The sequence below is a fragment of the Thunnus maccoyii genome, chromosome 23, assembly GCF_910596095.1.
Source record: "Thunnus maccoyii chromosome 23, fThuMac1.1, whole genome shotgun sequence".
NCBI classification, from domain to species: Eukaryota; Metazoa; Chordata; class Actinopteri; order Scombriformes; family Scombridae; genus Thunnus; species Thunnus maccoyii.
The window spans coordinates 7,305,789-7,331,816 of record NC_056555.1 but is presented as its reverse complement, the minus strand read 5'-3'; the positions used below and the strand labels follow the sequence as shown (position 1 = coordinate 7,331,816).

The 26,028-nt window shown below is 38.7% G+C and overlaps 1 protein-coding gene across 8 annotated transcripts in view; it reads left to right on the top strand.

Moving 5' to 3' along the window:
- Window positions 1–26,028, top strand: part of LOC121890991 (synapsin-3-like) — a 117,492-nt gene that overhangs the window by 81,325 nt on the left and 10,139 nt on the right. For all 8 annotated transcript variants that reach the window (XM_042403681.1, XM_042403685.1, XM_042403686.1 and 5 more), the window contains 4 exons: window positions 14,633–14,695; window positions 23,150–23,292; window positions 25,136–25,210; window positions 25,364–25,466. In XM_042403681.1, coding sequence (XP_042259615.1) covers window positions 14,633–14,695; window positions 23,150–23,292; window positions 25,136–25,210; window positions 25,364–25,466 — 384 coding nt within the window. The remainder of the gene's footprint in view (window positions 1–14,632; window positions 14,696–23,149; window positions 23,293–25,135; window positions 25,211–25,363; window positions 25,467–26,028) is intronic.

Genomic DNA, 26,028 nt, shown 5'->3' with positions numbered 1-26,028 from the left:
CAGCACTGCCGTTGTAGTAGGAATTCCGTCAACATCACATGCCAGAATTTTCAACAAAGGTGGCAGCCAGTAATGCAAAGGTGGCCCCCCTTTGAGTTTGATAGGCAGGGGAAACCCTGGATAAGAAGTACAAAGTTTTCATATACACCCAATATTGGCTGAGGTTGACTGACACCATAATGCGATGTATAGCTACACCCACTTAGCAAACACAAGAACCAGGGCTCTGCATGGCTAATAATTGCCATGCTAACTTTTGTGTTGGACAAAACATGTGCTGGAGCAAGTGTTGATGCTTGCATACCACTGTACTCATGACTTTCACCTCCTTCTAAGGAAGCTGATATTTACAGTATTGGTCACATTATTTTCTGTGATGAGCTCTTAGAAATATCAACTAAAAGCAATAACTTTGTCTCAGACAACCACTTAAGTTGTTTTAGAAAGGAGCACAAACTGAGAAGTGTGTTTACTCATATCGCTACCCTATAAACCCGTGTGTTATTCCTTTTTAAGTATCACAGTGTGCTCCAATTAAATTCAGTAGAGTTCATCTTGAAGACACAGTAAACTGTACCAGTGTTTCTTCCGCTGAGAGAACTGTAAAAAGATAGTGTTTCCCAGAAACCTGAGCAGCGGAGGGAAGGTGTGTGTGGGAGGAGGACAGAGAAAGTTAATTTAGGGAAGAGGGGAGAACCAGTGAGTCACCAACAGGTCAGAGGTCAAGGGTGTCAGCAGGGTCCACAGGATGCTGACGTCACACACTGCGAGGGTGGAGGGACTCAGGCAGGGTTAAATTTAGAAATGGCATCACAGTGTTAGGACACCCCTGTCAGTTTAATTTCCCTCTTGTTGAAGCATATACTGTATAGAGTTTCTCTGCAAAACCATTCGAAAGCTCTGTTATCTACCCTTCATGTTTGGCAGGAAACTGAAGCAGTTAACGAGTTACTTTTGTAAATAATGAGTCATCTGACCTTTGATTAAAGAAGAATTATTGTTTTAAAAATAGTATCATTTCAGTGTCTCTGTGGGATGTGGCAAATACCACAGAAATGACTATTTATCATTAAACATCAACAAAACACAACAAAATCTTCTGAGTTCTATGGATTATCACTAAATCCAAGCAATACTGCCTTTGTGCCTCTTTCACAGTGGATTTCTATCTGTGTGATTGTTTAAAATTGGTATAAAATGGCAGCTTTAAAACACAGCTCTAGTTCTCATGTAGTGTTTACTGTTGATATTTTAAAGCTGCAATAATTAATATTTTTATATTAACAATTGGTCTATGTTTAATGTGAAAGATGCTGCTTCTAGTGACAAACCCTCAAAGAAATATCCGCCAACTTTGTAGTTTTCTTTGACTATACAAAGCTTTTTGGTGTCTTTCAGCTCATTGTTTTGTTTTTACGGCCTACAACTTCACTGTGTCTGTTCACTCTCACTGCTCTCATCAACCTTGTTTCTAGCAGCATCAGGCAGCAGGTTTCCAGCAAAAAGGCTCTGATAAACTCGCTGTGACCTGTCTAAACAGCAGTGAGTGAGTAACTTACTCATGAACCTAATGAATCATTTAAAAAGCCAGATATTTACCTCAGGAGTTTGAAGACAAAACAGAGATAAATGGAGAGTGACTACTGAACTAACAGTACCAGTCAAAAGTTTGGGCACACTTTCTTATTCAAGTGAATGAGAAGGTGTGTCCAAACTTTAGACTGCTAATTTGCATTCAACTGGTGCCTAAAACACAAGCCTCCAAATGAATGCTAATATTCCTCTGTGTTGTTGGTTGTTTGCAAACATGTTCGCTGTAACACCTTTATATGGTGATAATATGGCAGTGTTGTGTTTCTAGCTTGTTGCACTGCACCCAAGTGGCCAAAAAAATCAATTACTGTAGGTTTAAGATCAGTGGCCCCTATATGTTTTGGCTGGTAACCCCTTTAAAATGAAAAAGTAGTGCAACCAAAGAGTGATTTGTCCTTGTCAGACTGTTTCATTTGAAGGATTTTTGGAGGCTTGAAAAAAGTGAAAGTATTCTAAGAGATACATACTGTATGTTTTTCTTTTTTAAAGGATTTTTGGGCGTTTTAGAGGAAATAAAGGAAGATAGAGATGGGGAATGACCAAGGTATCCAGTGGGACTTGATCTGGGGACATTCTGATTCATGGTCATCTGCTAGGCCACCAAGACAATCCCTATATTTTTCTTTGTTTATCCATATGATCTCATTACCCCTATGACTTTTCTTGGGATCCTTTGAGGGTCTTGACGCCCAGGTTGGGAACCACTGTTCATTTTCTGCTAAGTGAATGTCATCATGTGACATCATGTGTATTTGTTAGTCTCCCAGGAGAAGAAAATAAAATACACCAATCTCAATGGACATACTTCACCAATATGTGTTTTGAGCTATGACAAACTGTTAAGGGCGGGTTTTCCATTAAAACTCAGTCTTTCTGTGGGTGATGAACCCTCCCCTGGCTGAGACCAGAGGGTGTGGGCTTTGTTGACTATTTGACCATGATTTGCTGGACAAACCGCAGTAGGAGGTAAGTCATCCCACATTTATTTTTTACGGCTGGAATCCCCCATTAACCAGACAGGAGACTCTACACAAACATTTATGCACAGCATGGAAACACAGTCACATTACGCAATTATTTTTCTAGCTGTTAAGAAATTCATAATAGTGTTTAGATAGCTTATAATAACAGCGTTTTTGTTTAACATTGACACGGGATCTCTGCCTTATCTGAGTCATATCACAAACACTTGACCTTCTGTTGTGTTTGTTCCTTTATTGTAACCCCTGGAGATGAACAAAACCTGAATTTCATTTACAATTTCATTTGTTGAACTAATGCAAATGTGCTGTTTAATCTTGAGCACAATCTCTTCTCTCTTGGAGTGGTTGTTTCATGTCAGCATTTCTCAAGAGCAATGGTTCTCAACCTGAGGGTCGGAACCCCCAACGGGTTTACAAGACAAATCTAAGGGGTCGAAAGGTTATTACTGGTGTAAGAAACAATAAAAAACAAAAGTATACCACACAAAATTGTTGTTTTTTTTGGTACATTTTTATAATATTTGCTTTTTCCTCAATGTTTAGTTTAACACCGTATAGTTCAGGACTACAATTTGAATCTGCATTTAAATGAAAAATTGTAAAAAGGATACATTTCTCTACAATTTAATTGCTCACAATTTATACATCCAACCTGTGGCAAGGGGTCACAATTGGACATTGATTTTCATTAAGAGGTCAAAAGCAAAAAAAATGTAGAATCACTGCCCTGGGGTTTACTAAACTTGGGTTTTTGAGGGCCAGTACCAAAATTTTAGAATAGTTGATACTAGTAGTACTGTAGAAGTTGGTTGATTCTAAAGAGATATACTAATCTTTTATATAATTTGAAAAGTTTGGTATTAACACAAATGACAACAAATATTACTGCTCATTACATACACTAAGCTAGTTATATTCTTGTCTTTGTTTGTTAGCTCTCAGGATATCTCCACAACTAAATTTAGTTGATCATAGGATAGGATGGTGTAAATAACACGACTACATTGTCATTTATAAAGGATTTAAAGTTTGCATTTACTTTATATTATGGCTCATAACTCCTGAGACATGAGGCATAGAAGCAAAATTCACTGGATTTCTTGGTGCAAGACAATTCTTTCAGTATATGGAGATTTCTACGAAAACAAATGGTCAGTTGCTACAGTATTAAGTTATTAAGTTGTTAGTTTCAAACCCCTACCATTTTCCTACAGTTGCCAAGTTCTTTTATTATCAAGTACACATCAACTACATCTTTGACGGCACATAGTGTACAGCAACATGATACATTTAAATGAACATAACTGTTGTTCTGAGTTTCTCCTCCTTGTACAAAATCCTAATAAGTATTATCCAAAAATCATGGCTGCCATCAGCCAATCAGCATACATGTTTAGTCACCATGTTTATTTTGATGCAAATCCAGATGGAGATTACACATTCCTTAACATTTCCCGTCATTAAAATATCATTAGATGATTGTACAGCCTAAGTGCCTTCATGTTATTCATGATATCAAAGTATAATACAGTTATTGCTCTAATATTGCAGTAAAGTATTACAGAGTACCACCCATTTCTGCTGCTTGCACAGCCGTTATAAATCCAGACTTGCTTTGCCACATCCAGCTGTTCCAAAACATCTTCCTCCTTGATGTTTCTCCTCTCTCCTCCCTATGTACCGTGTCTTAATTGGAAACAGTGGCGGTGCTGACATTTGGGCTGAGCCCTGGTATGCACTCTGCAGCAGCCCGCCTTTCCTTCCTCCGCTGTCAAAAAGTTGCTGACTCCTCTTGCCTCATGTATCCCTTCACTCAGTGTACCTTATCAGAAACAGAGAGCTGGAAACATTTCCTAATATGTCCTAAATTTACTGTCATGTAGTGACATTCACAGTGAGTGAAAGTGTCAGCATTCTGCAGTTGATTTGTGCGTTTTTGAATCTAGAATCCAGCTTCTGAGTTTGCACCTGTTACACTCATATGGTGTCTTCTCTAACCTTTTTCTAACCTCCAAACTTAAGAACACATCACACTATTTTAGAAATCCATGGCTGTGGTTTTGGCATTCAAAATGTATACTCTCTGGAGAGAGTGAATGACTTTAACTCCATGTTCTTGATTATATGATTTACAGGTGAAGTACATTCAGTGAGTTAATTGTTTGACCAGTTTGACTTCCCATTCTGCCTGTTGTTGCTTTTGAAAATAACTTGATACTAAGTTTGTGGGATTTAATTTAAGCTTTGGCAAACTGTAATTTTCTTGACAATGTTGCATGAAATTGTGGCAAACCACTGAGTGAAGCCCAGTGTAACGGTAGTTAAAGCAACACTCCATCTGCTCCATCAAATCCAGACTCCAACATCTGCTTTACATCCTGAGAGTTACAATGAAGCTGCATGTTTAGAGCATCCAGCTTCCTTCATTAAATGTACTTTCTGTGGAAACAGGATATTGGGGCGGGACATAGAACAGGAAGGAATTATTCAAAGAAAGGCTGCATAGACGTTTTCTTGGAAACCTCGTGGTGACAGAAAGGCGACTGAATTGTCGGCAGCTGAGCAGCTTTCATGGAGAGCCAGAAATGTGTGACCCTGACCTCTGACCCCCTTGGGTTGTGGAAAATGGGATCTCTAAAGTGTCTCAAAAAATAAATTTGACTTAAAGCTTTCTTCCTGTTTGCATACACTTTTCTGTCAGGTTGCTCACAGATGCAGGTTTGGATCTGTGATTGTTTTCGCCAACATCACTAAGCTGAAGGTATTGACTGAATGATTCCATTCAGTCCATGGATCATGGGACAGGGAATCCAAAACTGCATACAGTCACCTCATTTCTGCTCAGCCTTTTCCAAGACCTAATACTGCAGGAGCCCCTGGAAAATGGGAATGAAACATCACTTTTCCTTTTAGACTGAGAGGAATGTGGCACAGCGTTGATGGTTTTTGCAGGATTGGCTCGCCCGAGGCCCGTCTGTCCTGCTGACGGCGGGTCTCTTGTTTTTTTCCTTCTTCTGAAGCAGGAATGTAGGTTAGTGAATTGATTAGCGCTAATAAGGCTTGTCCAGGTCCCACGACCACATAGAAGCTGAACTGAAATAGCTCCACTTTAGTACAGTCTGGACATGTACTTAACACTGACTTTCAAACAAATCTGTGTTTATTTAAAATGATCAGACTGGACTGAAGCGGTGGCTGTGTTCTGTTATTAAATCATATTGGTTAACCATCTGTAATATTAACCACCTGTGAGACCACTGAATAATTACAAGCAACTCTTATACGTGCAGTTTTTGTACAGACGTACCATGACGAGACTGCAAGACCTGCGACTGGTCATCTTGGGCTGTTTTCTCCTACAACTTTTTTATTCTGATGGAGATTTTGATGAATAGTGACTAAGCTGAAGAAAGACTCAGTAACACATATCTAGCTAAGCCATCTTCACCCTCTGCTCACTGCTATCGTGACTCTGTCATTGTGAATGAAAGAATGTAAACATGGCTGTATTCAGTAAGGTGCGGTTACCTGGATGTAACTCCAGTTCTATGAGTAAAATGAGCAAAAGGAAATGGAAGAGTACAAACACAGTTACTGTGGGGAATACAACTTATGCATTAAATGACCTCTTCACATACAATCAGTATGGGGCAAGTTACTTGAAAATTACAATTGCTCATTTAAAAAGTAATTAGGTTACTTAACATTACTCTTTACAGTACTTTTATTACTCAGCCCAGCTTCATCAAAGGTGCCATTAAACAATTCCAAAGACTTCACACTCACATGTCGCATCTTCTGTATTTAACAGGTGTAGAAATAGTTTGGAGGTATTTACTGTCCATTGACAGTTAGCTTAACTTTAGCCCTTCATGCAGCACTCCGGAAGTTTCATCCTCAGTGAAACTGCAGGGCTCACACACCTTCAAACTCTGAACAAAACCCAGCTGATTCCTAAATGTAGGCTTTCCATTGGCTAACATTAGCAAGCCAGCTAACACAATGTCCAATTTCCTGTCTTGTGGCAGAGGCTAGCTGTTTCCCCAACTTCCAGCACCCTACCGGAAAAGTCTTTTCACTGTCAAACTCCTGGTAAATCAGCAAACAAGCTGATCCCCAAATTGTTTAAGTAATTGAGCATTACTGGGATTAGTAAATGTAATGTAATTGCTCAATTTCACATTCTAATCGTTACACTGTTGCTGAAAAGTAATCACATTACTGTATGGCAATAGTAAGTAAAGCATTATAAACCTAGTTTAGTACAGGTAGAATATAGATATACAGACCTGAGCACATGCATTTACCCTTCCTATTTGCTTGTTCAGTGTTAAGTTTAATTAAAAATAATAATAATCACGTTTTATGCATACAAGAGACAAGCACTGATGAATCATTTTTTGGCACACCGTAATATTTATGCTGTACTATATTAAGGTTTTTGGCAGTATGCACTGCTATTTGTTTATTTTGTTTTTGACTCAATAAGTACATACTGCCAGCTTTATTTTTAGAAGTGGATGAAACATCCTGTATTTGAAAAAAACTTCCAGAATGACACCCTCATGGCAACTTCCACTAAAAAAGATTCTTGTTCTTAATTTTGGGGACATATTTAGTAATATGTAGCTGATGCTTTGGCAATTTGACATTAACTCAACTTGTAATACTCTGTACAGATGGTTGCTTATTTAATCTAAATCTGACTTAATAACAAATGGTTGTTGTTCCATTTTCCCAGAAAGCAAAGATCCTCCCAAAGCATGACTGTAGATTGAATCACTCTTGTACTGTATGGTATTTCTTGGCAACTGAAGGGAGCAAAAATTACAAAGGGCTGTTCATCTCAGCTATTGTACTGTACATTACTTCCACTTTCGATCACTTAGAAAGCTGTGATGACAAAGCAGGTGGCTTGACCACCTAAAGATGCCACTAATCATCTCCGTAACTTCTCCATCAGCACCTCGGTTTTGTCAGGAACAGTCCGCCCTGGAAACTTCCATCCTCAAGAATAAGTTGTGTTTTCCAGACAGCTGTCTTCCTCATGGAAATACACCAGGACGGACCATAATGGAAGCCAGATGAGCTTAAATTCCACAACAATAATTACCATACCCCATTAGACAGCTCTACTGTATACACTTTAAAACAATGGGCATCTAAGTTGCAGTTTTGGGCGGATGTCAGCCTAAGGGGTTACCATGACAAACTGGCTGTTATGGGGGTGTATCCAGGAACTCCTGAATGTGTCATGCACACAGTATGACACTGAGTTTAGGGACACTTTGAAATTTTTAATATTTTTCACTTGAAACTCATTTCAATTTATGAAATGAAACATCATAGACATGAGAACAGATGTTATAATTCTTAGTCCTTATTTTAAGACAGAATACATCAAAACCTTCCCTCATGTTGACATCTGCGGTAAAACACAGGCGGAGTGTCTTTCACAATAATACAGTATGAGGAGTGTGGGAGATATGTGAAAACTGGTAGCTGAAGCTTAAATTTAGATCTGAAGGTTAATTTTTCACAGTAATAGACAGTTTACCTCCAGTTAGTGGTTGCTGCTCAAATAAATGAGTAACATGATAATCTGAATAAGACCCTGCAACATTTGAGCTTACAGGTGGTTTTTGGTGCTCATATTACTGTTAAGATATGAGCAGTATCAATTTACCATGTAAACCACATTTGTACTCCATAGTGAGATAACGCAAATATTTCCCTTTTCCCTTTTGTTTGTAAAACTGGAAACATTTTGTTCCTCGGTTCACAGCTTAGGTGATAAATCACCCTTCCTGGCTTTTCTTGTCTTTATTGCTCCATACTGTGTATGTTCAGACAGTTGGAGCACTACACTCCATGTGTTGAAAAGACTAAGAGCGGTCCTGGGAGGCGATGTTTTGAGCTAAATGCTAATCTTAGCATGCTAATATGCTGACAAATAATGCTAAAAATATTAACTTGATGTTTTGCAGGCACAGTATCATTTTTACCATGTTCGCCTTCTTAGTTTAGTGTGTTAGCATGCTAATATTTCTAATTAGCACAACACACAAAGTACAGCTGAGATTGATGGGAATGTCATTAATTTGGTCATAAACCAAAGCATTGGACAAATCAAATTTCTGACCTTATGATGGCATTGAGAGATCACCAAAGTGATCACAATTCATCCTGATCTGATGACAGTCCGTCTAACAAGTGTAGAGATAAAACCAAAAATGTCAACCTCATGGTGGCGCCAGAGGAAAAGTCATTATGGTCATTAGGATTCATGCTCTGGGTACCATGAATGTCTGTACAAAAGTTCATGGCAATCCAATTGTTTTTAAGATACAGTGCACTGGACCAAAGTGGTGGACCGACCTCTATCAGACCAACAGAGCCACTAGTGTGGCTAAAAGAGCCATAATACTCATAAGCCCTTCATACTGAGCTCTTGTACCCATTATCACAGTGTAAAATATGCCCTCCCATGGACTATTTTCAGAATGAATTTTTATTTCCAAGGCCCATATATCCACTTTTATACCCCTTTAAGGTGAACGGTTACACTTTCAAAGAAAGCTGAATCCATTCCTGTCAGGTGTATGAATTCAGTCAGTAACTCAGCACAGACTTACACGATAAACATTATTGGTCTCCTGAGGCCCACTTAATCCTCAGGCTGGGTTTGATGTGGGCAAGCTGTCTTTGGTGCCATTGCGGTCGGACTCTTGAAAAGGATTCTGGGTCAGGGTCCCCTGCTCTTGTCGTCTGCCCAAACCATTGTGCCTCATGTCTTCTCCTTGATGTGGCAGGTTTGAGTGGCCATAATAAAAATTAAGAGATCATAAATGCAGGATGGATGCACCATGTGTTCTGCTGGATAATGCACAAGCCCCTAAAGACTGATTCAACTCCTTGGCTTTGTGTTTAATACTTGTAACAGAGTGGGCTTTACATTATTTTATTTTATCATATGAATTAGATTGGCAATAAATACAAGTTGTATTGCCCCACATAGCACAAAATGATGATAATCTGAAGGGACTGATAGAGTTGCTGATAAAAAGTCAGGCCTGTAATTTATCTTAGAAATACACAAGTTTTATGCTTTTTTTTTACAAAGTGACTATACTTAAGTCACTAACAGGCAGTGGTAATTCAGTATTCAACTGGTGCAGAAGAAGTAGAAATTAGTTTGGTCAATGTTGTAATTCCTGCTGGTTACCTATAGATCAACATGAAGGTCACAGTACAATTAGAACTGTACTTATTAATATTTTTATCATTTGAGCTCATCTATTGTCTAATGTTTGACTTGGAATAGCAGAAAAAATGATAGGTAATAGATAGGTAATAATGATGGCTCAGTTTCATTCCAGTGTCAAAGGAAGCCATACTGGGGAACCATCATGCACTATACCAGGGTCATGAATTTCGAAAAACTAAATGGGATTCAGCCACCATTAATGGTATTAATTGCACCTGTGCTTTCCCTACTTTGATATGTCTGCTATGAAAAAGGTCTATTGCTTGTAGGGATTTGAGATTGAAATAGGTCTGGAAACAGAAGTTTGAAGAACATTCTCACCACACAATTAATTTAGTAGCTGTTGTGGAGTTTTTTTAAATTTTTTATCACATATATTATATTTGCAAAGGAAGATTGTGTGATATGACCAAAAGTTCCACAACAGCTATTAAACTGACCTTGTAGTAACTGATTTGTCAGCAAGTGGAGATGTTTTTAGTTGTGATTGGCCCTAAAACAGTAAAATACAGAAATACAGCTAGTTTGGACCTGCTATTCTTCATGCTCTAATGGTCCCTTCATGTTTTGAATGTGCACAGTGGGATTTGGAAACTTCCACTACACTAAAAAAAAAACTTTTTGGGATTGGAATGCCTCAAGGTGTTTTGAAGTTAGGGAAGCATGAGTCCCCTCAGACACTGACCTGTAGTGACTCACTTACAGCAAGCCTGGTATATACAGCCGGAAGGAGGGGGTGTGTGTGGGCTGGATGGGCTTCCCTGAAGTATTTCCATAATTTGCCAGGTCGTCTAGAACATTTACTGTAAATGAAGGGAGCCAATGTGACCAGTGAAATCACCCACCATATATTAAGCTTTTTTAGCATGTGACTACTTAACGTCTTTACCACACCCGATGCCTTTTACAGATATGTTGGGAACAAAAGGCCGTGTGGCGCTCATGCAGCTGGGATGAAACAGAAAGCTGAAGTTTTAAACCAAAAGTTCCACATCTGAGAGCTCACAAGCGTTAATGGCCACCAAGACTTTTTTTTAAGGATGGAAACTTGTTTTGTTGAACCATCTCAAGAATATCAAATCACTGTAAAATAAAGACACTTCCCATAAAATAGCTTCCTTTTATGTCTGAGGGGAAGGTTCCAGCAATAATCCACACCTGTGACATAGAATCTGTTTTAGCTGATTGTTTTATGTATTTACAATATTAGCAACAGAGTCTTAAAAGTTGAAAATAAGGATTAAACACCATTACACAAAACAAATTCTGTAAAAAAAAAAGTGGAAGATTGCAGTGAAATATGCAATTTTTTATGGTGAAATCATTTAGTGGAATTGCTGCTATCTTCCAGACAATCTGGCTGATATGGTGACTAAATGTCAGTGAATTTCTGGCCTGATGTTCTTAAATAAGGCAATCGTATGTGTATGTTCTCCTCCCCTAATAGTGTTAAAGCAGTGAAGGTGACAGTGCATGTTTTTGTGGTTTGTGAATCAAAAAAGAATACAAGAGAGAGCACACATTTCTGTCTGACGCTCCAGTTTCAGGAGGAGAACAGGATGTGGTCGTCTCTCCCCGGCATGTTCAGCATCTGCCGTCATTGCCACACTGATGAGAATGACTGGAAGGAACATGTTCAGACAGAGTGGGTGGCTGCAGCTCCGTCCACCCAAAACACCCTCTCCAGCAGACAAACACAGACACCCACACAGTGCTGCCACTGGGCTCTTCTCAGATACTCGCTAAACCTCAGGAATTTTATCGTTCGTCACATGACACGCAACTGCGGTAGAAGTTTTCAACTTCCCACCAGACTGATGTACAACACAAAGATTATTATCTCATTTTGTTTGGAAGGTGTGTGCTCTCCCTTGTTTTCTTATTTGATTCACAAAACCACAAGAACATGCACTTTCAGCTTAATTCATTAAAGACAGTTTAGACACATTATATGACATTAATTGTGTGCCACATTTACAGTAGTTAATATTTTTTCACTCAGTTTTGAATTGATAACATCACAATTTATTTATCATTTTGATTGCAAGTACAAGATCATTAGTGACTGATGTTTCCATATGGAGAGATCAATAGGAAATGTAAATGAAAAAGACTCCATTAACCTGTAGCATCGTCCTTAAATGTACTCTTGTGAAGACTGGAGGTAGGACAGGATCCCCCTGAGTCAGGGCCCTGGTTGTAATAGAGTAACAGTTATGGCCTCTCAGATTATGATCCTTAAGATCATGGTGGTAAGAGGATGGCTAGGTGACAGTAAGATGATTGGCCACATATGATGATGTAAGAATTTAAAGGAAAAGTTTGACATTTAGGGAAATATAAAGCTAGCGGCTGACTAACCTAAGTCCACCTATCAGCATCTCTAAAGCTCACCAATTAACACATGGTATCTTCTAACAAAGTGTAAAAACTACAAATCGCCAAGTCTTTGTGACAAACTGAGTTACAACAAAGACTTGCTGCATGGCAAATGAAAACCAAAACACTGAAGGATATTAGAAGTAGACTTTGACACAGGAACCATCTACAGGATAGGGCCTCAAGATTAATTTTAAAAAATGGGGCCCACATTTAGACCCTTATCATGTCAGTTGATGTTGTGCTTTTGTGGTGTATACTTCCTAACAAATGTTCAATTAAATTATTGCAATCAAATGGACGCACAGTAAGCCTGGACCTTTTGGGGTACGCCAGAGATCTGGGGCCCTGGAGCAGCTGCCCACTTTGCCTAAATGGAAAACCAGCCTTGTCAAACTGCCTTAAAATGGAAAGTCAGAGCTTTAACATCATAGCCATTGTTTCATTTTAAACCAGTGTAGTGGGGTACAGAGCCAACAATGTCCAAATACACACTTTATGGATGACTTCCAGTGTCTTAATGATTTTGTTTGTATCTGTTGTTGGAATCGAATCATAGTTGTTCAGTTTGTTGTTCAGTTTATCATTTATAAGTTAGTTATGTTAAGTTTATCCTTCAGTTTGCCATTGCTGTAGAATGACTTTATTGTCTCACGTCATGAGTTCCTATATCCATATTCTTCTTGTTTGCATTTACTTCTTTTCTTTAATTTACACTTTAATAAACGATTCATATACACAGCACAGCACTTGAATCGAATTACAAAGTAGACTTCCAAGTACAGTCTCACCTCCCTTCTGTAATCTGGCTCTTGTAAAGTGATAATAGAGACAATTAGGGTACACTTTATCTTGGCAGCGTGTCAGCCAGGCCTCTACTGTTAGAACCTGTCAACAGAGGCAGCGTTCACACCCTCTAGCTGCGCGATGTCTGCTCAGTGCTCTGCACAAAACAAGCTGACAGCAACATAAGGATGTGCAGTCTTGTCGACTGTTAGGGAGGGTTTGGATGAAGTGACAGCAGCTGGCCAGGGCGTTTTCTTCCTCTTCGCAGGTCTGAGCTCTCCATGCATAATTTGGCCTTGTGCCTCTGGCCTGAATATCACCTGATCTTATGGCATACCTCCATATAAGTGATTACATGTGTTTCAGCATCATAATTGCTGTAAACTTTGACTCAGGGGCCCTTTACATAACCTGGCATTGCTGCCTTAGATTTATTTCACACAGGGAAAACTGGAAAAGTCCCTCTTTAGATTACAGTCCCATTTACAATCATATCAGTAGATTTATCAAGGGGTGTTTAAACCACAGGGAGGTTTGAAGTAATCTGTTGATGTTTCATCCACTTCAGTTCTGCAAAACTATGAGAAACAGCACGTTTGCGGTCTGTTGGTTTGTCCAAATCCATCCCAATGAGCTGTGGTCTTCCAGCCAGCTTCCCAGAATCTCCCTCTTTTGTGTAATAAACCCAACATTCTTGCAACTCCACCTCAGGCCTCCTAAGCTTTGTCACCCTAAGCTTTAGATTTAGGGTGACGGCATGAGAGCCAACGTGTTTCTTTACAAGGCAGTTCTAGATACTTTATGTACACATTCAAATCAGTTGCAAAGGAAATAGTTTTCTGCTCTTGGTCGTCTCACGATGTAGTGCTTATCAGGTCACTCTATTGGTTTATCCCTACTTCTCTTCATTCTTTCTCCAACATATCAACATTAATGCATTATTTAAAGCCACTATAATCATTATCATCATCTTAACAATGTATAAAAATGACTACTTGTAATGTGAAAGGTGTCGCTCATGAACAAGCTTATCATGAACCCACAGGGCCTTCTAGATTGTTTAAAGGTCTTTTTGCCCATTTTTGGTTTTATAGCCCACAGCTTTACTGCTTTGGTTCATTGTCACCACTCTAAGTAGCATTATTTCTAGATGCAGCAGGCAGTTTGTAGCAAACAAGCTCTGATAAGCTCACTCTACACTACCTGTCCAGCACCAAGCAGCAAACAGACAAAGTAAGCATTTAGCATAACTGCTAAAAGGTCCAATATTTCCCTCAGGAGGTGGTGGAAACCAAACCAGAGCAAGAAGGAGAGTAAATATTGGACTTACATCTGCCAGGTGGCCAAAAACAAGACTCCAAATGTATGCTAATCTTCACCTTATCAACTTAATAGGGTGATAATAAGTAAATGTCAAGGTTTCTGCTGGCCACAAAAATCAGTTAGTGCAGGTTCAAACAGAAAAGTTTTAAAAAAGCTGTGTATTTGACCTTTGACCTTTCTGTTGCTTTTGAATAGGAATGCTATTTAGATGCAAAGAAGACAAGTACAAACTCTCCACACACCTGTGATAAGACAGTAGTTATCACCCCAGCTAATAATCTGATGTTGTCCTTTTCTTCAGGTTACAGCCCCTTCCTACCCTGTGGTGGTGAAGATGGGCCATGCGCACGCCGGCATGGGAAAGGTGAGTTTCTGGAAATATACAGACATAAACACCCTCACATTCACACTAATGTATTTGTATCAAACCCTAAATCTAGATGATTAATGCATCTCTCATATCTGTACATTAAATATTAAGCTACAGTAAGGAAACTGTTAGCTTAGCATAGCATAAAGACTAGAAGCATGGGGAAACAGCTGGGTGAAGGTTAAAATTAGGCAAAATTAGTAGGCAGACTTTTTTACCTTAGGAAAGTGCCAGGCTAAATGTTTCCCCCAGCCTCCAGTCCTCATACTAAGCTAAGCTAACCATCTCTTAGCTCTGGGTTTACATTTAGCAGACATAAGACATAAGAATGGTATAAATATTCTCATGTAATTCCTTCAAGAAAGCAAAGAAGCATATATGCCAACATGCAGACCTATTCCTTTAAACCAGGAGGAACACAAGAGTACTTTTAAATTATCTATTTTCAAAAAGACTCTGAAATGTCTGAACCTGCGTCACACTAACAGCACTTTTGCAGACAAGCTCAAAAGTTACATATTTCAATCTTTACGAGCTCAGATTATGGGACCACATTGAGATTTGTCTAGATCCCAGTCATGCAAATCAAACATGTGATCTTATCACGCCAGTTTTGACTGGTCTGAGGTTCAAACAGTAGGTAAGAGATTGGAAACCTAAACACCCTTCTGTCCTAGTTTGTACAGACTGGACCAGTTTCTCTATCATCTTGAAAATCAGTCATGATGGTCAAATCTAGGGCCCGAATCAGATTTGGCTGTTCAATAGGAAGATTCGACTATTTGTTCCTCTTTTTTCATATAGACTATCTGGCAAACAGCAAATCCATTGGCATGAGTTTCAGTGATGAGTTCAACCTCATTAATGTAGTCAAACGCAACAGAGTCATGGGAACATATTTTTGAGCATTTAAAAATCAATAAAAGACAGCTGCATATGATGCAAGATTTGAATTGTGGCCTATTTGAATTGCTGACATATAATGTTGGGCTACCATAAGCATTTGTCAGAATAATGAGACAGGCAGCACACATGAATTTCTGTTTAAATCAAGCTCTTATAGCCTAATTTGTTTATTTTACTCTAAACATTAAAAACAATGTGTAAATGAATAAACAATTGAAACAGTTTAAAGGGGACCTATTATGCTAATTTCCAGCTCAATATTTTTATTCTGGGACTCCACTACAGTAGCTTTACATGAGTCACAGTTCAAAAATCTCCTTATTGACTGGCTCTTCATGCAGCCCCTCAGTTCAGCCTCTGTCTGAAACAGGCTTTAGCTCCTGTCTTTTTAAGCACATATTTAATTAATGAATCAAATGATGTAAGATTGGAATTACTTTTAGATAAAATAAAAACAGCAGGCCTGCAAATTTAAAATAATTCACTGCATTGTCTGCTTTGAAATAATAACTTCTCGTCTTCAACAGAATAGGCTTATTAGGCTACTGTATTGTGCATTTTAGTAAACTTCTATCTGTTATTTTAATCCACACTGAGTGACCAAAAAAAAAAAAAAACTCGACTGCTTGACTTAAAGAATCTCAGTTGACTGAGGGGTCCCCGACGGATGATTCAACTCGTCAACTTTCAGCGGGCAGCCCAGCCAAATCACAGTCATAATCAGGCTGTGAAGTGTGTAGTGTGTTCCTGGGTTTACTTTCACTGAACGGATATCTGATCTTTTCTAAGAAGAAGAGCAAGCAGACACACACGCCACTGATAAGGTCTGAGCACAGTCCATCAGTCTCATCTTGATATACTTTAAGTTTTGTTGTTTGTTGTTCTCTTACACAGCAGTCTGGTACACTTCTGTATGGAAGTAACTGTGGACTGATGTCTATCATCTGTTGAATACAGAATGAGACGAGTGCTACAGCAGTAAGAAAGTTCACATTCTTTTTCTTGAACATGTACTGTATCTCTGTGCCTTTCTCCCGCCAGTTATTTAGATTCACAGGGGACACTTCCTACAGTGTATATGTCTTTTGCCCTCGTCTGTCTGGATGGGCTTGGTTTCCTGTTCAGGAGCCAGACACACTATAGAGTTTCCCATAAGTCTCTGGGGGAATTTGGCAGGCCCTTGTAGAGCAGGACCTCATTCAACCCCTCAGACCTCACAGAACTCGGAGAACAGACAGGAACATGTGGGATTTAGGCCATTGATGTTTTGTTTGCTTTTGACAGAAACCTGAAATGCCTTAGTAAGTGGAGCTGTAAATGTGCATTTCCAGCCTGCTAATACAACATTAACATCCAAGTTATCACCTTTATCAATACATAAAGCTTATTTATAGGTGCTAGATGTAGCATTTTTTCATAATAAATCATAACCGCATTCATTCTGGGGAGGGAAATCTACAGTGTTTCCACATTTGGCTGATGCCACGTAGTCCAATAAGAACCTCAAACCTGCAAAATCATCCTTAAAGAAGGCCATTTTTATCAGATTAGATTAGACTTTCATTCTGGACTATAAGCAGTAGGACAGGAGGAAATTGTGTTCAAACTCTGTATAGACCTCTGTATTTTACTTGTGATTTGGTCACGCAGCATCGTCTATATTAACCTTAGCTAAGCCAAGCTTTAGGCTGTGGTAGTGAATGTATCATACGTAAGCAAGCAAGTTTGTAGTTATGTTAATAGAAAGCTTGGCATAGTCCTGGAAAGATTCTGATTTAAACCCAAGCTTGGGTTGCAACCCAATGTTGGACCAAGTCAAAGAGTAATGTATAGATTGCTGAGGCTTGACAGCCTTGACTGTCATCCATCTCACACGTGTCTGACAGAACAGATACGCTTTTATTTGAATCAATACAGCTGTTTATACAGGCTGCATAACGGCATGAGTTTCACTCATGCTTTGCATGCGTAATTGCATCCCGAACTGTATTTTTACACTTCAAATCAATTTTCTTCCAATTTACATGCGTAACTACAGTGATAACAAGACTAGGTCAAAACCTAGTGTATGGCTAGACTGGGTATGAAACGCTACAGAGTTTTTAATTTGAAACGACAGATACGGGAAGTGGCAACACGTGGTGACGAAGTCCCCTGGAAATGCGCCGGGCTTTGATGCCTCATTTTTTTCCACCTGTATTCTGCGAAGACCCACTCTTCTCTACCTCTGATTGGCTAGTACTCGTTGTCCTTGTTGGTTAGGTTTAGGCATGAAAAGTGAGATGGTTGGATTAGGGTAAGAATATCAGGGTCAGAGACAATCAGAGGCAGAGTAGGGGCAGATCTTTGCCGAATGTGGGTGGGAAAAAATAACATGGCTTTGACTGAAGCCAATTTGACACAGGGCTTTTCTCAATACCAAGTACGCCAAGTTCGGACTTGGCAAGTTCAAAGTAAGTCCAAGGACAGGAGGACGCAGTACAATCATTCTGCAATTTTAACAGCAGCAGCTCAGCTTCAACACACCTACCTGACTGTACACTGACAAAATAATCAAAGCTCCAGTAAAACATTTTTTCTCACAAAAATAACATGATTGACAGAGAGATGCAGTAAATTATGTTATTCAGTCTGTAATGTAGCTATAATAAAAATCCAAACTGTAATGTAGCTTAATAAAATAAAACAAAATTTAATATGGACTGATCTGTTCATTTTAATACATTTATATTTACTGAAATGTGTTGATATGTGTACATATAGAGCCCCAGAGGCAGCACTGTTGTTCTGTCCAGTAAAAACATGAAGCTTCACTTTACATTCAGACAAACTAATGTGACAGTTACAAGTCTTAGATTTCATCTGTGAGACCAACATTTATCATATATCATTATATTATTATATCGTATATCAAAATGCAATAGTATTATTTTTTTATAATACTCCATTGCTGTGTATACTACAGAGAGGGAAAGTGCCAAAACTGGAGGTTGAAATGTAACATATATATAAAATAGTAATACTTGAATTACCTGATAACACCTCCTGTGCTCCAGTGGGCTGCAGCCAGAGAACGACTACTCTGTACTCACAGCTTCTCAACTGTCTATGAAGACCAGGCGGTGTGGTCACAACGCCAACCTTCACCACAATGACTGTAATTCCTCTGCGTCACTTCCAGTTTTTCTAAAACAAAAATAGAGCTCCCAGTTACAGCATCTCTGTACGCAGGTACTGATTCTGCATGTACAGTAAGCTTCTGTGGTCTATCAGTAATTGAATTTTAAATTAATTTTGAATTGTAGAGACTCAGATTTACAGTGAGTATTTTACATAGTATCACTAAAAAGTAAATAGGTTAACTTCTTTTATCAGCTTAACACTGTGCTCACCACAAAAACATTAAAGGTTTTTAGCGGTTTGCTAGTTTTGGTGCTTTTTGATCAAATGCAGAGCTGGATTGTACTAAACAAAGAGACCAGAAGTAAAGATGTCCTCAGCAAATTTTAAATTATTTGTTCTTGTAGTTCAAAGTTCATATTCAAAAACGAGGTTCTGATCTGATAAAATGTAATAACAGGTCCAGAATGACCAATACTAATCATAATACAGATGCTTTTTATCATTGAAAGCAGCGTATGTACTACTAGCAGAGTCATGTGTCATCAGCTGCTCCTCACATCTCCGAAAAAACAATAGGTGTTATTTGGATTAATTGACCACGTATTGAGAATCTAAATGGTTACTTTGTCACTTGAAACAATATTAAGTCAGTCAGTCAGTCAGTCAGGGACATTCGCTGTTATAAGGCTGGCCTCACTGTTGTGGACCAATCAAAAATTACAGGTGACCAACACTCAATACTGTGATTGGACACCTCCTTTGTAACCACAGACTGAGAACTGAAGGCGCTGTTGCTGCTCTGCTAACGTGCTACTTTCAAGGCACTGGTCTGACTCATTATATCTCAGACCTTTTATCGCTGTATGACCTTGCTAGCACTTTGAGATCCTCAGACAGGGGCCCTCTATCTGTTCCTGACTCTCAGCTGAAGACTAAGGAGAACAGAGCTTTTGAAATAAGAGCCCAGAGGCTCTGTTACACCCTGCCTGAGGAAATAAGGCAGGCTGAGTCAGTGGCTACTTTAAATCTAAGCTCAAAACGTACTTTTATTGCATAGCCTTCCCTGATTTTACTTGATGCTTGTTTTATTCTGTTTTGTGGGTTTCACTAATTTATTTAATGTCAGGATGGCTTTTTAATGTTCATTTGGCACGTTCATCATTTTATTGCTGTGTGTTATTATGTGATTCTGCGTGAGGCACTTTATAACTTAGTTTTGATAAGTTCTGTATAAATAAAGATATTATTATGAATATTATTGTTATTTAGCTCACTACCCTATTTTCCCATTACATGTTTTTAGACCAGTCAGACTCTTGCATGTCGTTTGATCTGGACACTGACAGTATGACATGAGATTTTCCACCAGGTGTAGTTCTTTATCTCTATGCCAGTGTTTCACCTTCTCTGGGATACCTTTTCACTTTCTGTTTGCACCATTATGGTTTGTTTAGCTACTTAGAGGAATTGCATAATTCTCTGAAAGGATTAGCATGTGTACAGCTCAGTGTTGGACCTGCTACTAGCTATCAGGTTCTACTTCTAGAGCCAAGATGTGAACTGTGAGTCACTTCCCTTCATTCATTTGATTTTGTTCTTTCAACTTCTGCCCACCTGCTGTAAACTGGCAGGGTTCAGTACTCTGACTCAATACTTTAGTCCATCTGTTAGCTCACTGTTAGCAACACTCACAATATGAAAGAATTTACCGAAATGCTCATAATAACTTTGTAGTACATACTTTACTTTGTGTAATTTATAAAATCATATGAAAGACAATAAACAAATAATATACATGGATTGTTTTGTTGCAAACTAACATTATATTGACGCAAGACTACTGAAGCCTTCCGGCCAGAGTGACCTTATTATCATAACACAAATTTCAAACACAATACAAAGTTAAAGCAACAATATGTAATTTTTAAAAGAAAACATTATTTCTCTTAACGTTGAATTCATTGCATTAAAACACATCCTTGCTCACTTCAGGATACTGCTTACACTGTACAATGAGCCTTACTTTGTCTGGTATGACCATTAGCTAATGGTGTCTAATGTTAGCAAACTTTAAGTAGATATTTCTTTGTATATACTGAATTAGTTTGGTGACTTAATTACTTCCTTTTTGTTCTACTAATGTGTTACTTTTGTCATGAGGGGTTGAACATTTCAATAAACTTTCCTAATAACACCTCTGAAATGTCAATCTGTGACATGGTAACACATAGTGTAGTGGTAGCAAGTATAGAGGGGTTATAACATCAGAAAACTTACTCAGAAATATCAAATACACAGCAATATCTAAAGTTTGCTAACATTAGCCACATAAGCTACTGTTCTTCCCAGACCAAGTAACAGCAATTCACCTGAGAGTGGGCCCACTGAAATGAGCAAGAGTGTATTTTATTCCTTAGAAATTAAACTTTTCACTTGCAAGATGAAAGAGGAAGATGCAGATTTCTGAGGCTCTATGTCAATATTTGTTATCCATAGTTCAACTACACTGAGATACTGTAAACTGTGGCAATTGAAAGTGTCTTCAGCATGAAAAATCAATCAGATAATAAATTATCAATTGATATTTGTTGAAAAAGCAACGGTACAAATGTTTATAGACACAATTTGTTGTTCTCAACAGCTGCTCCCCAAGTGACCAACATAGACATCCTTGTTACACCACACAGATCCTATAGAAGCGATGTCTTTACTGCACCAGCACTGCACTATTTGGCTGCAGCTCAGGGAAGAATAGTTCTTACATTTTTTGCTCATCAGTTATCTCTTTGCTACTCTGCCTTATGAGCTCATTTGAGAAACTAATGGATTAACTTGGTGTTACAGTTCTCTAGAACTGTTTTATATGTGGGTTCCAGCAAGCATATTCATGTTATTACCCATCAAAGTGACAACATTGTTTATTTGACCACATTTACAGTACTATCAAAGCTGCCCACCCTTCTTTTAAGCAATAAAAACTATTTTATTGTTTTGGTACCATTCTCATCCTTGTTCAGTTTTCTTTTTATTTGTTTTCCCATTGTCAGTTTAGTTGTGGCTCATTTTTGGGAGGGTTGCCTCATTTTTAAAAGTTCCTTGGGATTTCTTTGTTCCACCCTGATAGTTTGTGTTTCTTTTTCAGCGGGTTTTAGGATTTGTTTGTGTGTGAAAGTGTACTAAACCTAAAACCTTTAAAACAGGTCATTTAACATTATTGTGAGACCTCACACTGTCACATGTAGATGCAAGTGTCTTGTTTCCATTTATGCTCTGTGCTATTCAATACACCATGCAGATGTAAGGCATATGTGACGATACAAATATTTTGTTTTATATTATTTTAATTCTTCAAATGCCACCAAAACTTTAATTTGTCTTTGAGGCACAAAAATGATACAGTATGAGAGTAACAAAGTGAACAGTTTGAACAGACTGAAATCACTTTCCCATAACATTTTAGAGTGTGTTGAAGTCATTCAAACCCATTACTATAAGCCCACTTCAAACTACACTCATCTTCAGTAGAGCAAACAGAGTGAAGAGTTGTAACCCTGGAGAGGGTGAACCACAGCTTCCTGACATTATATATACAATACAATGACCAGAACTTTCATCATATTTCCTCCTTTTGTTGGTTTCTCTTTCTCGCTCTGGTTTCTCTTTCATGTGATGGCACGCCACAGTTACCACTGGTTCCTCTGTGTAACTGTAATGATACCAGTGCGAGGGATGGTGATGATTGAGTGGAAGCTCTGGACTGAATCATTTTGCATCTTAGACAGTTAGCACAGTCTGCCATACATTAAAGCTTGATAGGTTTGACTGCCAAAATGCCCTGTTTCCCATGACCTGGTGGAATACGTAAATCTGTGCAAAATCTGTGCATCAAAGACGAAACAAAGAAGAGAGTGCCACCCACTGAAACTCAAACATCATCTGCAGAAAACTGTAGGAAAAAAACATCAGAATTAGGTTGTTTGATTGACAGAGTCAACTTTCGTATCAAAGGTGGAATTAAAATGAAGAATAAATTTGGATCTTGCCGAGCACTTCTTCAAATGGGAGACTGAATGAATGACAACTAGGTGTTTTTTTTCCTATTTTACAATGACAAACCTCATTGTTAGAGAATTAAAGTTAGTTTACCTGAATTTTATGTAACAGCCATGTTTTGTTTCGATGGGTTGCCATTACGTAATTTCCCCTCAGTCTGTGTTGACAGTCTGCAGTCTAATCACTTCATGGGAATGAGGTGACGTAGTTCAAAGCCACTGCTGGAAATGTTTCCATCCAGAGACCCTTCATTATCCCGCCTGTGCACAAGTGTGAAATTCCTGTGGGATTCTAACCGACCACTGCCAGCTTTGACGGCAGGCTTTGTAATTAGCAGCTCTCTAACGAGTGGCGTCTTTCCAACAGATCAAAGTTGAAAACCAACAGGACTTCCAGGACATCACTAGCGTGGTGGCTTTGGCCGGGACCTATGCCACTACCGAGCCCTACGTCCAGTCCAAGTATGATATCCGTATCCAGAAGATCGGCAACAACTACAAGGCTTACATGTAAGATGTTTCACACTACCAGCATCCTACATTTGACAGGAGTGACCTACAAAGTCAAACAGTAGTAACCGCTTGTAGGGTTCAGCACTAGTACAAATGTAGTGTAGCTGCCTATAAAGCTATTGTTTTGAGGCAGACATTTTCATGTCAGAAATTCCGTTTTAATCTTGTCAGAGTGGAAAACACTCTGAAACAGCATTTAAACCTTCATGAGACAGTATTCCACTCACTAACAGACTTTTTCAACCACACAACTAACTATGGAACTAAACAAGAACTTATTTCTGTTTGCATCCCGACTGTGTCTGAAGAACTGTCACGATTGGGCATATAAGTATATAATAAATCTGATAAAAGCAAAGTAGGGATTTCTGGCACAACTTCACCTACGTCCAAGGTGCATGAAGGAGGAAAACAAAGTCTCAAAACTCCAGAAACACTTATAGTATAAAGAACTTTATTATAAGACCAATGCGTTTTGGGTTGTGGCCTTCATCAGGGTCAGCACACCTGCTTCAAATTAGTCTGATAACTTCTTAAATAGGAGGCTGACATTTCAGGCATTATTTTCACATGCCCCAACAGTTCCTGAACTACCAGGAAGTGCTACCTTCAGACCAGGGGTTGTTTTTTTGGTTCCTGGAGCTATGGGTGAGGAACTAAGTTTAGTCCCTAGTTCCTCTGGTCAAAACACAGGTAAGGTTCCTGAGTTCCTGAAATGGTGCCTGGACTCCTGGAAAAGTTCCTGCAGTGGAAACTGCACCAAAGTTTTCCAGGAAGAATTTTATTTAATTTGACTTTCATTTAACCAGAAAGACTGACAGAGATAAAGCCAGCATAGGCAGCAGATAACAAACTATGTCATATAATCAGCACTGAACTGAATTATCTGTAAGGCAGAAGCTATAACCCACCGCCTTTTCAGTGTTAGAGAAACTCTGAGATACAGCACAAAAAAAAAACAACCAAAAAAAAAACAAAACAAAGGAACTTTTCATGCAAAACAACTTCAAATATTTGTTACTACCCCCAAGAAATTCACTAATACCAATCATAGGGAGAATATCTGATCTTGTTAACTGTTTTTTAGCAGTGTTCAGATGGTCCTAACCTTCTTTCTTTATTTATAAACCAAATTCTATCCTATCACTTAATTAACGTCTACTTACAAAACACCAGCTTTGACCTTCATTGAAAAGGATGCAGTTTACAACCATTAAGGACCAGTACTCATTAGTTAGTGTTGGTTCACAAACTTGGTGATTTCAAGTTGTGTTAGTCCCTAAATTCAAATACAATTTTAAAGCTTTTTTAATAACGTTGTTTTTCACAAAGTGCTTTACAATGCAGTAAAGCAGATTAGAAGTTTTGGGATTTCAAACAGATTTTAGCAATGACGAAACAGTGCTTTCACTCGCAGATAGTCATGGTCCCATTCTCTCCTCAAACCCTCACACCCATTTGGAAGCAAGAGACCTTGTTCTGTAAATTTAGCAGAGCGTACAGTCACAATGAATATGAGTCAACACCCTCTTAGCTTTCAAGTCTCTGTATCTAAACAATTACTTGACCAAAAGCAGAGGAACAGAGTAGCCAAGCTTATCTCATCTTGTTTTCCCCTGGCCTCATCATGAAAGCATGTCTTTAGATGGCTCTGACACAAACATAATGTAGGTGTGGATGGCAATTATCATCACTGATGAACTGACGATAGCATCTCCCGTGAGATTCTCTATTCAGCAGCACAAGAAAAAGTTGCGAGTGACTAACTCTTGGTGGAGCGTTCAAGCTTTCTAACTGGAGGCGTATTGATTCATTTCCTGAACTTTTCCATTGATTTTAGGAGAACATCCATCTCTGGCAATTGGAAGGCTAACACAGGCTCTGCCATGTTGGAACAGATTGCCATGACTGACAGGTGAGCTAAATGCAGACCAATTTAGTAATTCACTACCTCCATATAAGAGTATGTCTGCTTTTTTTCTGAATCTCACATTTAAGAATAATATCTCCAAAGATTTTGGGGTCCTTAATTATTGGTTTATCAGTTATTGGTGTCATTGTGTTCCAGATACCGGCTGTGGGTGGACTCCTGTGCTGAGATGTTTGGTGGCCTTGACATCTGTGCAGTGAAGGCTGTCCACGGAAAAGATGGCAATGACTATATCATTGAGGTCAGTTTGTTTGAAAAATAACCCTTAACCTTAGTCTTAGAAAACATAAAAAAGAGCACAATTGTAATTTGATATATCAGCAGCACAAAAACGGTGACAAACGAAGGCAACACCTGTTGAAGCAAAGGTGGTTAGATGGTACATTGTACAATGCAAATTTAATCTAAATGTTACAATGAATTCAGTCTACTTCCTGCCGATAATATTTTTCATGTCATGGTGAAAGTCAACAAGGAAGGGTGTAGCCAGACTTGATGGCACATGATCATCAGAGCCTTGAAAGAATGATTAGTCTGTAGACCAAACACAGGCTGCAGAATGAAAACAACATCAGGAGTCAGCGGTTGACTCACAGTGCCTGCTAACACAGCCTGTTTATTTGAGTCGACTGGTAAAGTTAAGCATTGGACTTGTTGCTTCTAGTTTGTAGACAAATAAAATTGCCTGGCGTGACCTAACACAAGCTGTGATGGAGGCTTGCTCCAAAGGCACTAACTCTGCCTGGGTTGGGGGCTTAGTTCCCACCCATGCTAGAAACGTATGCATTTAAAGGTCTGTAATA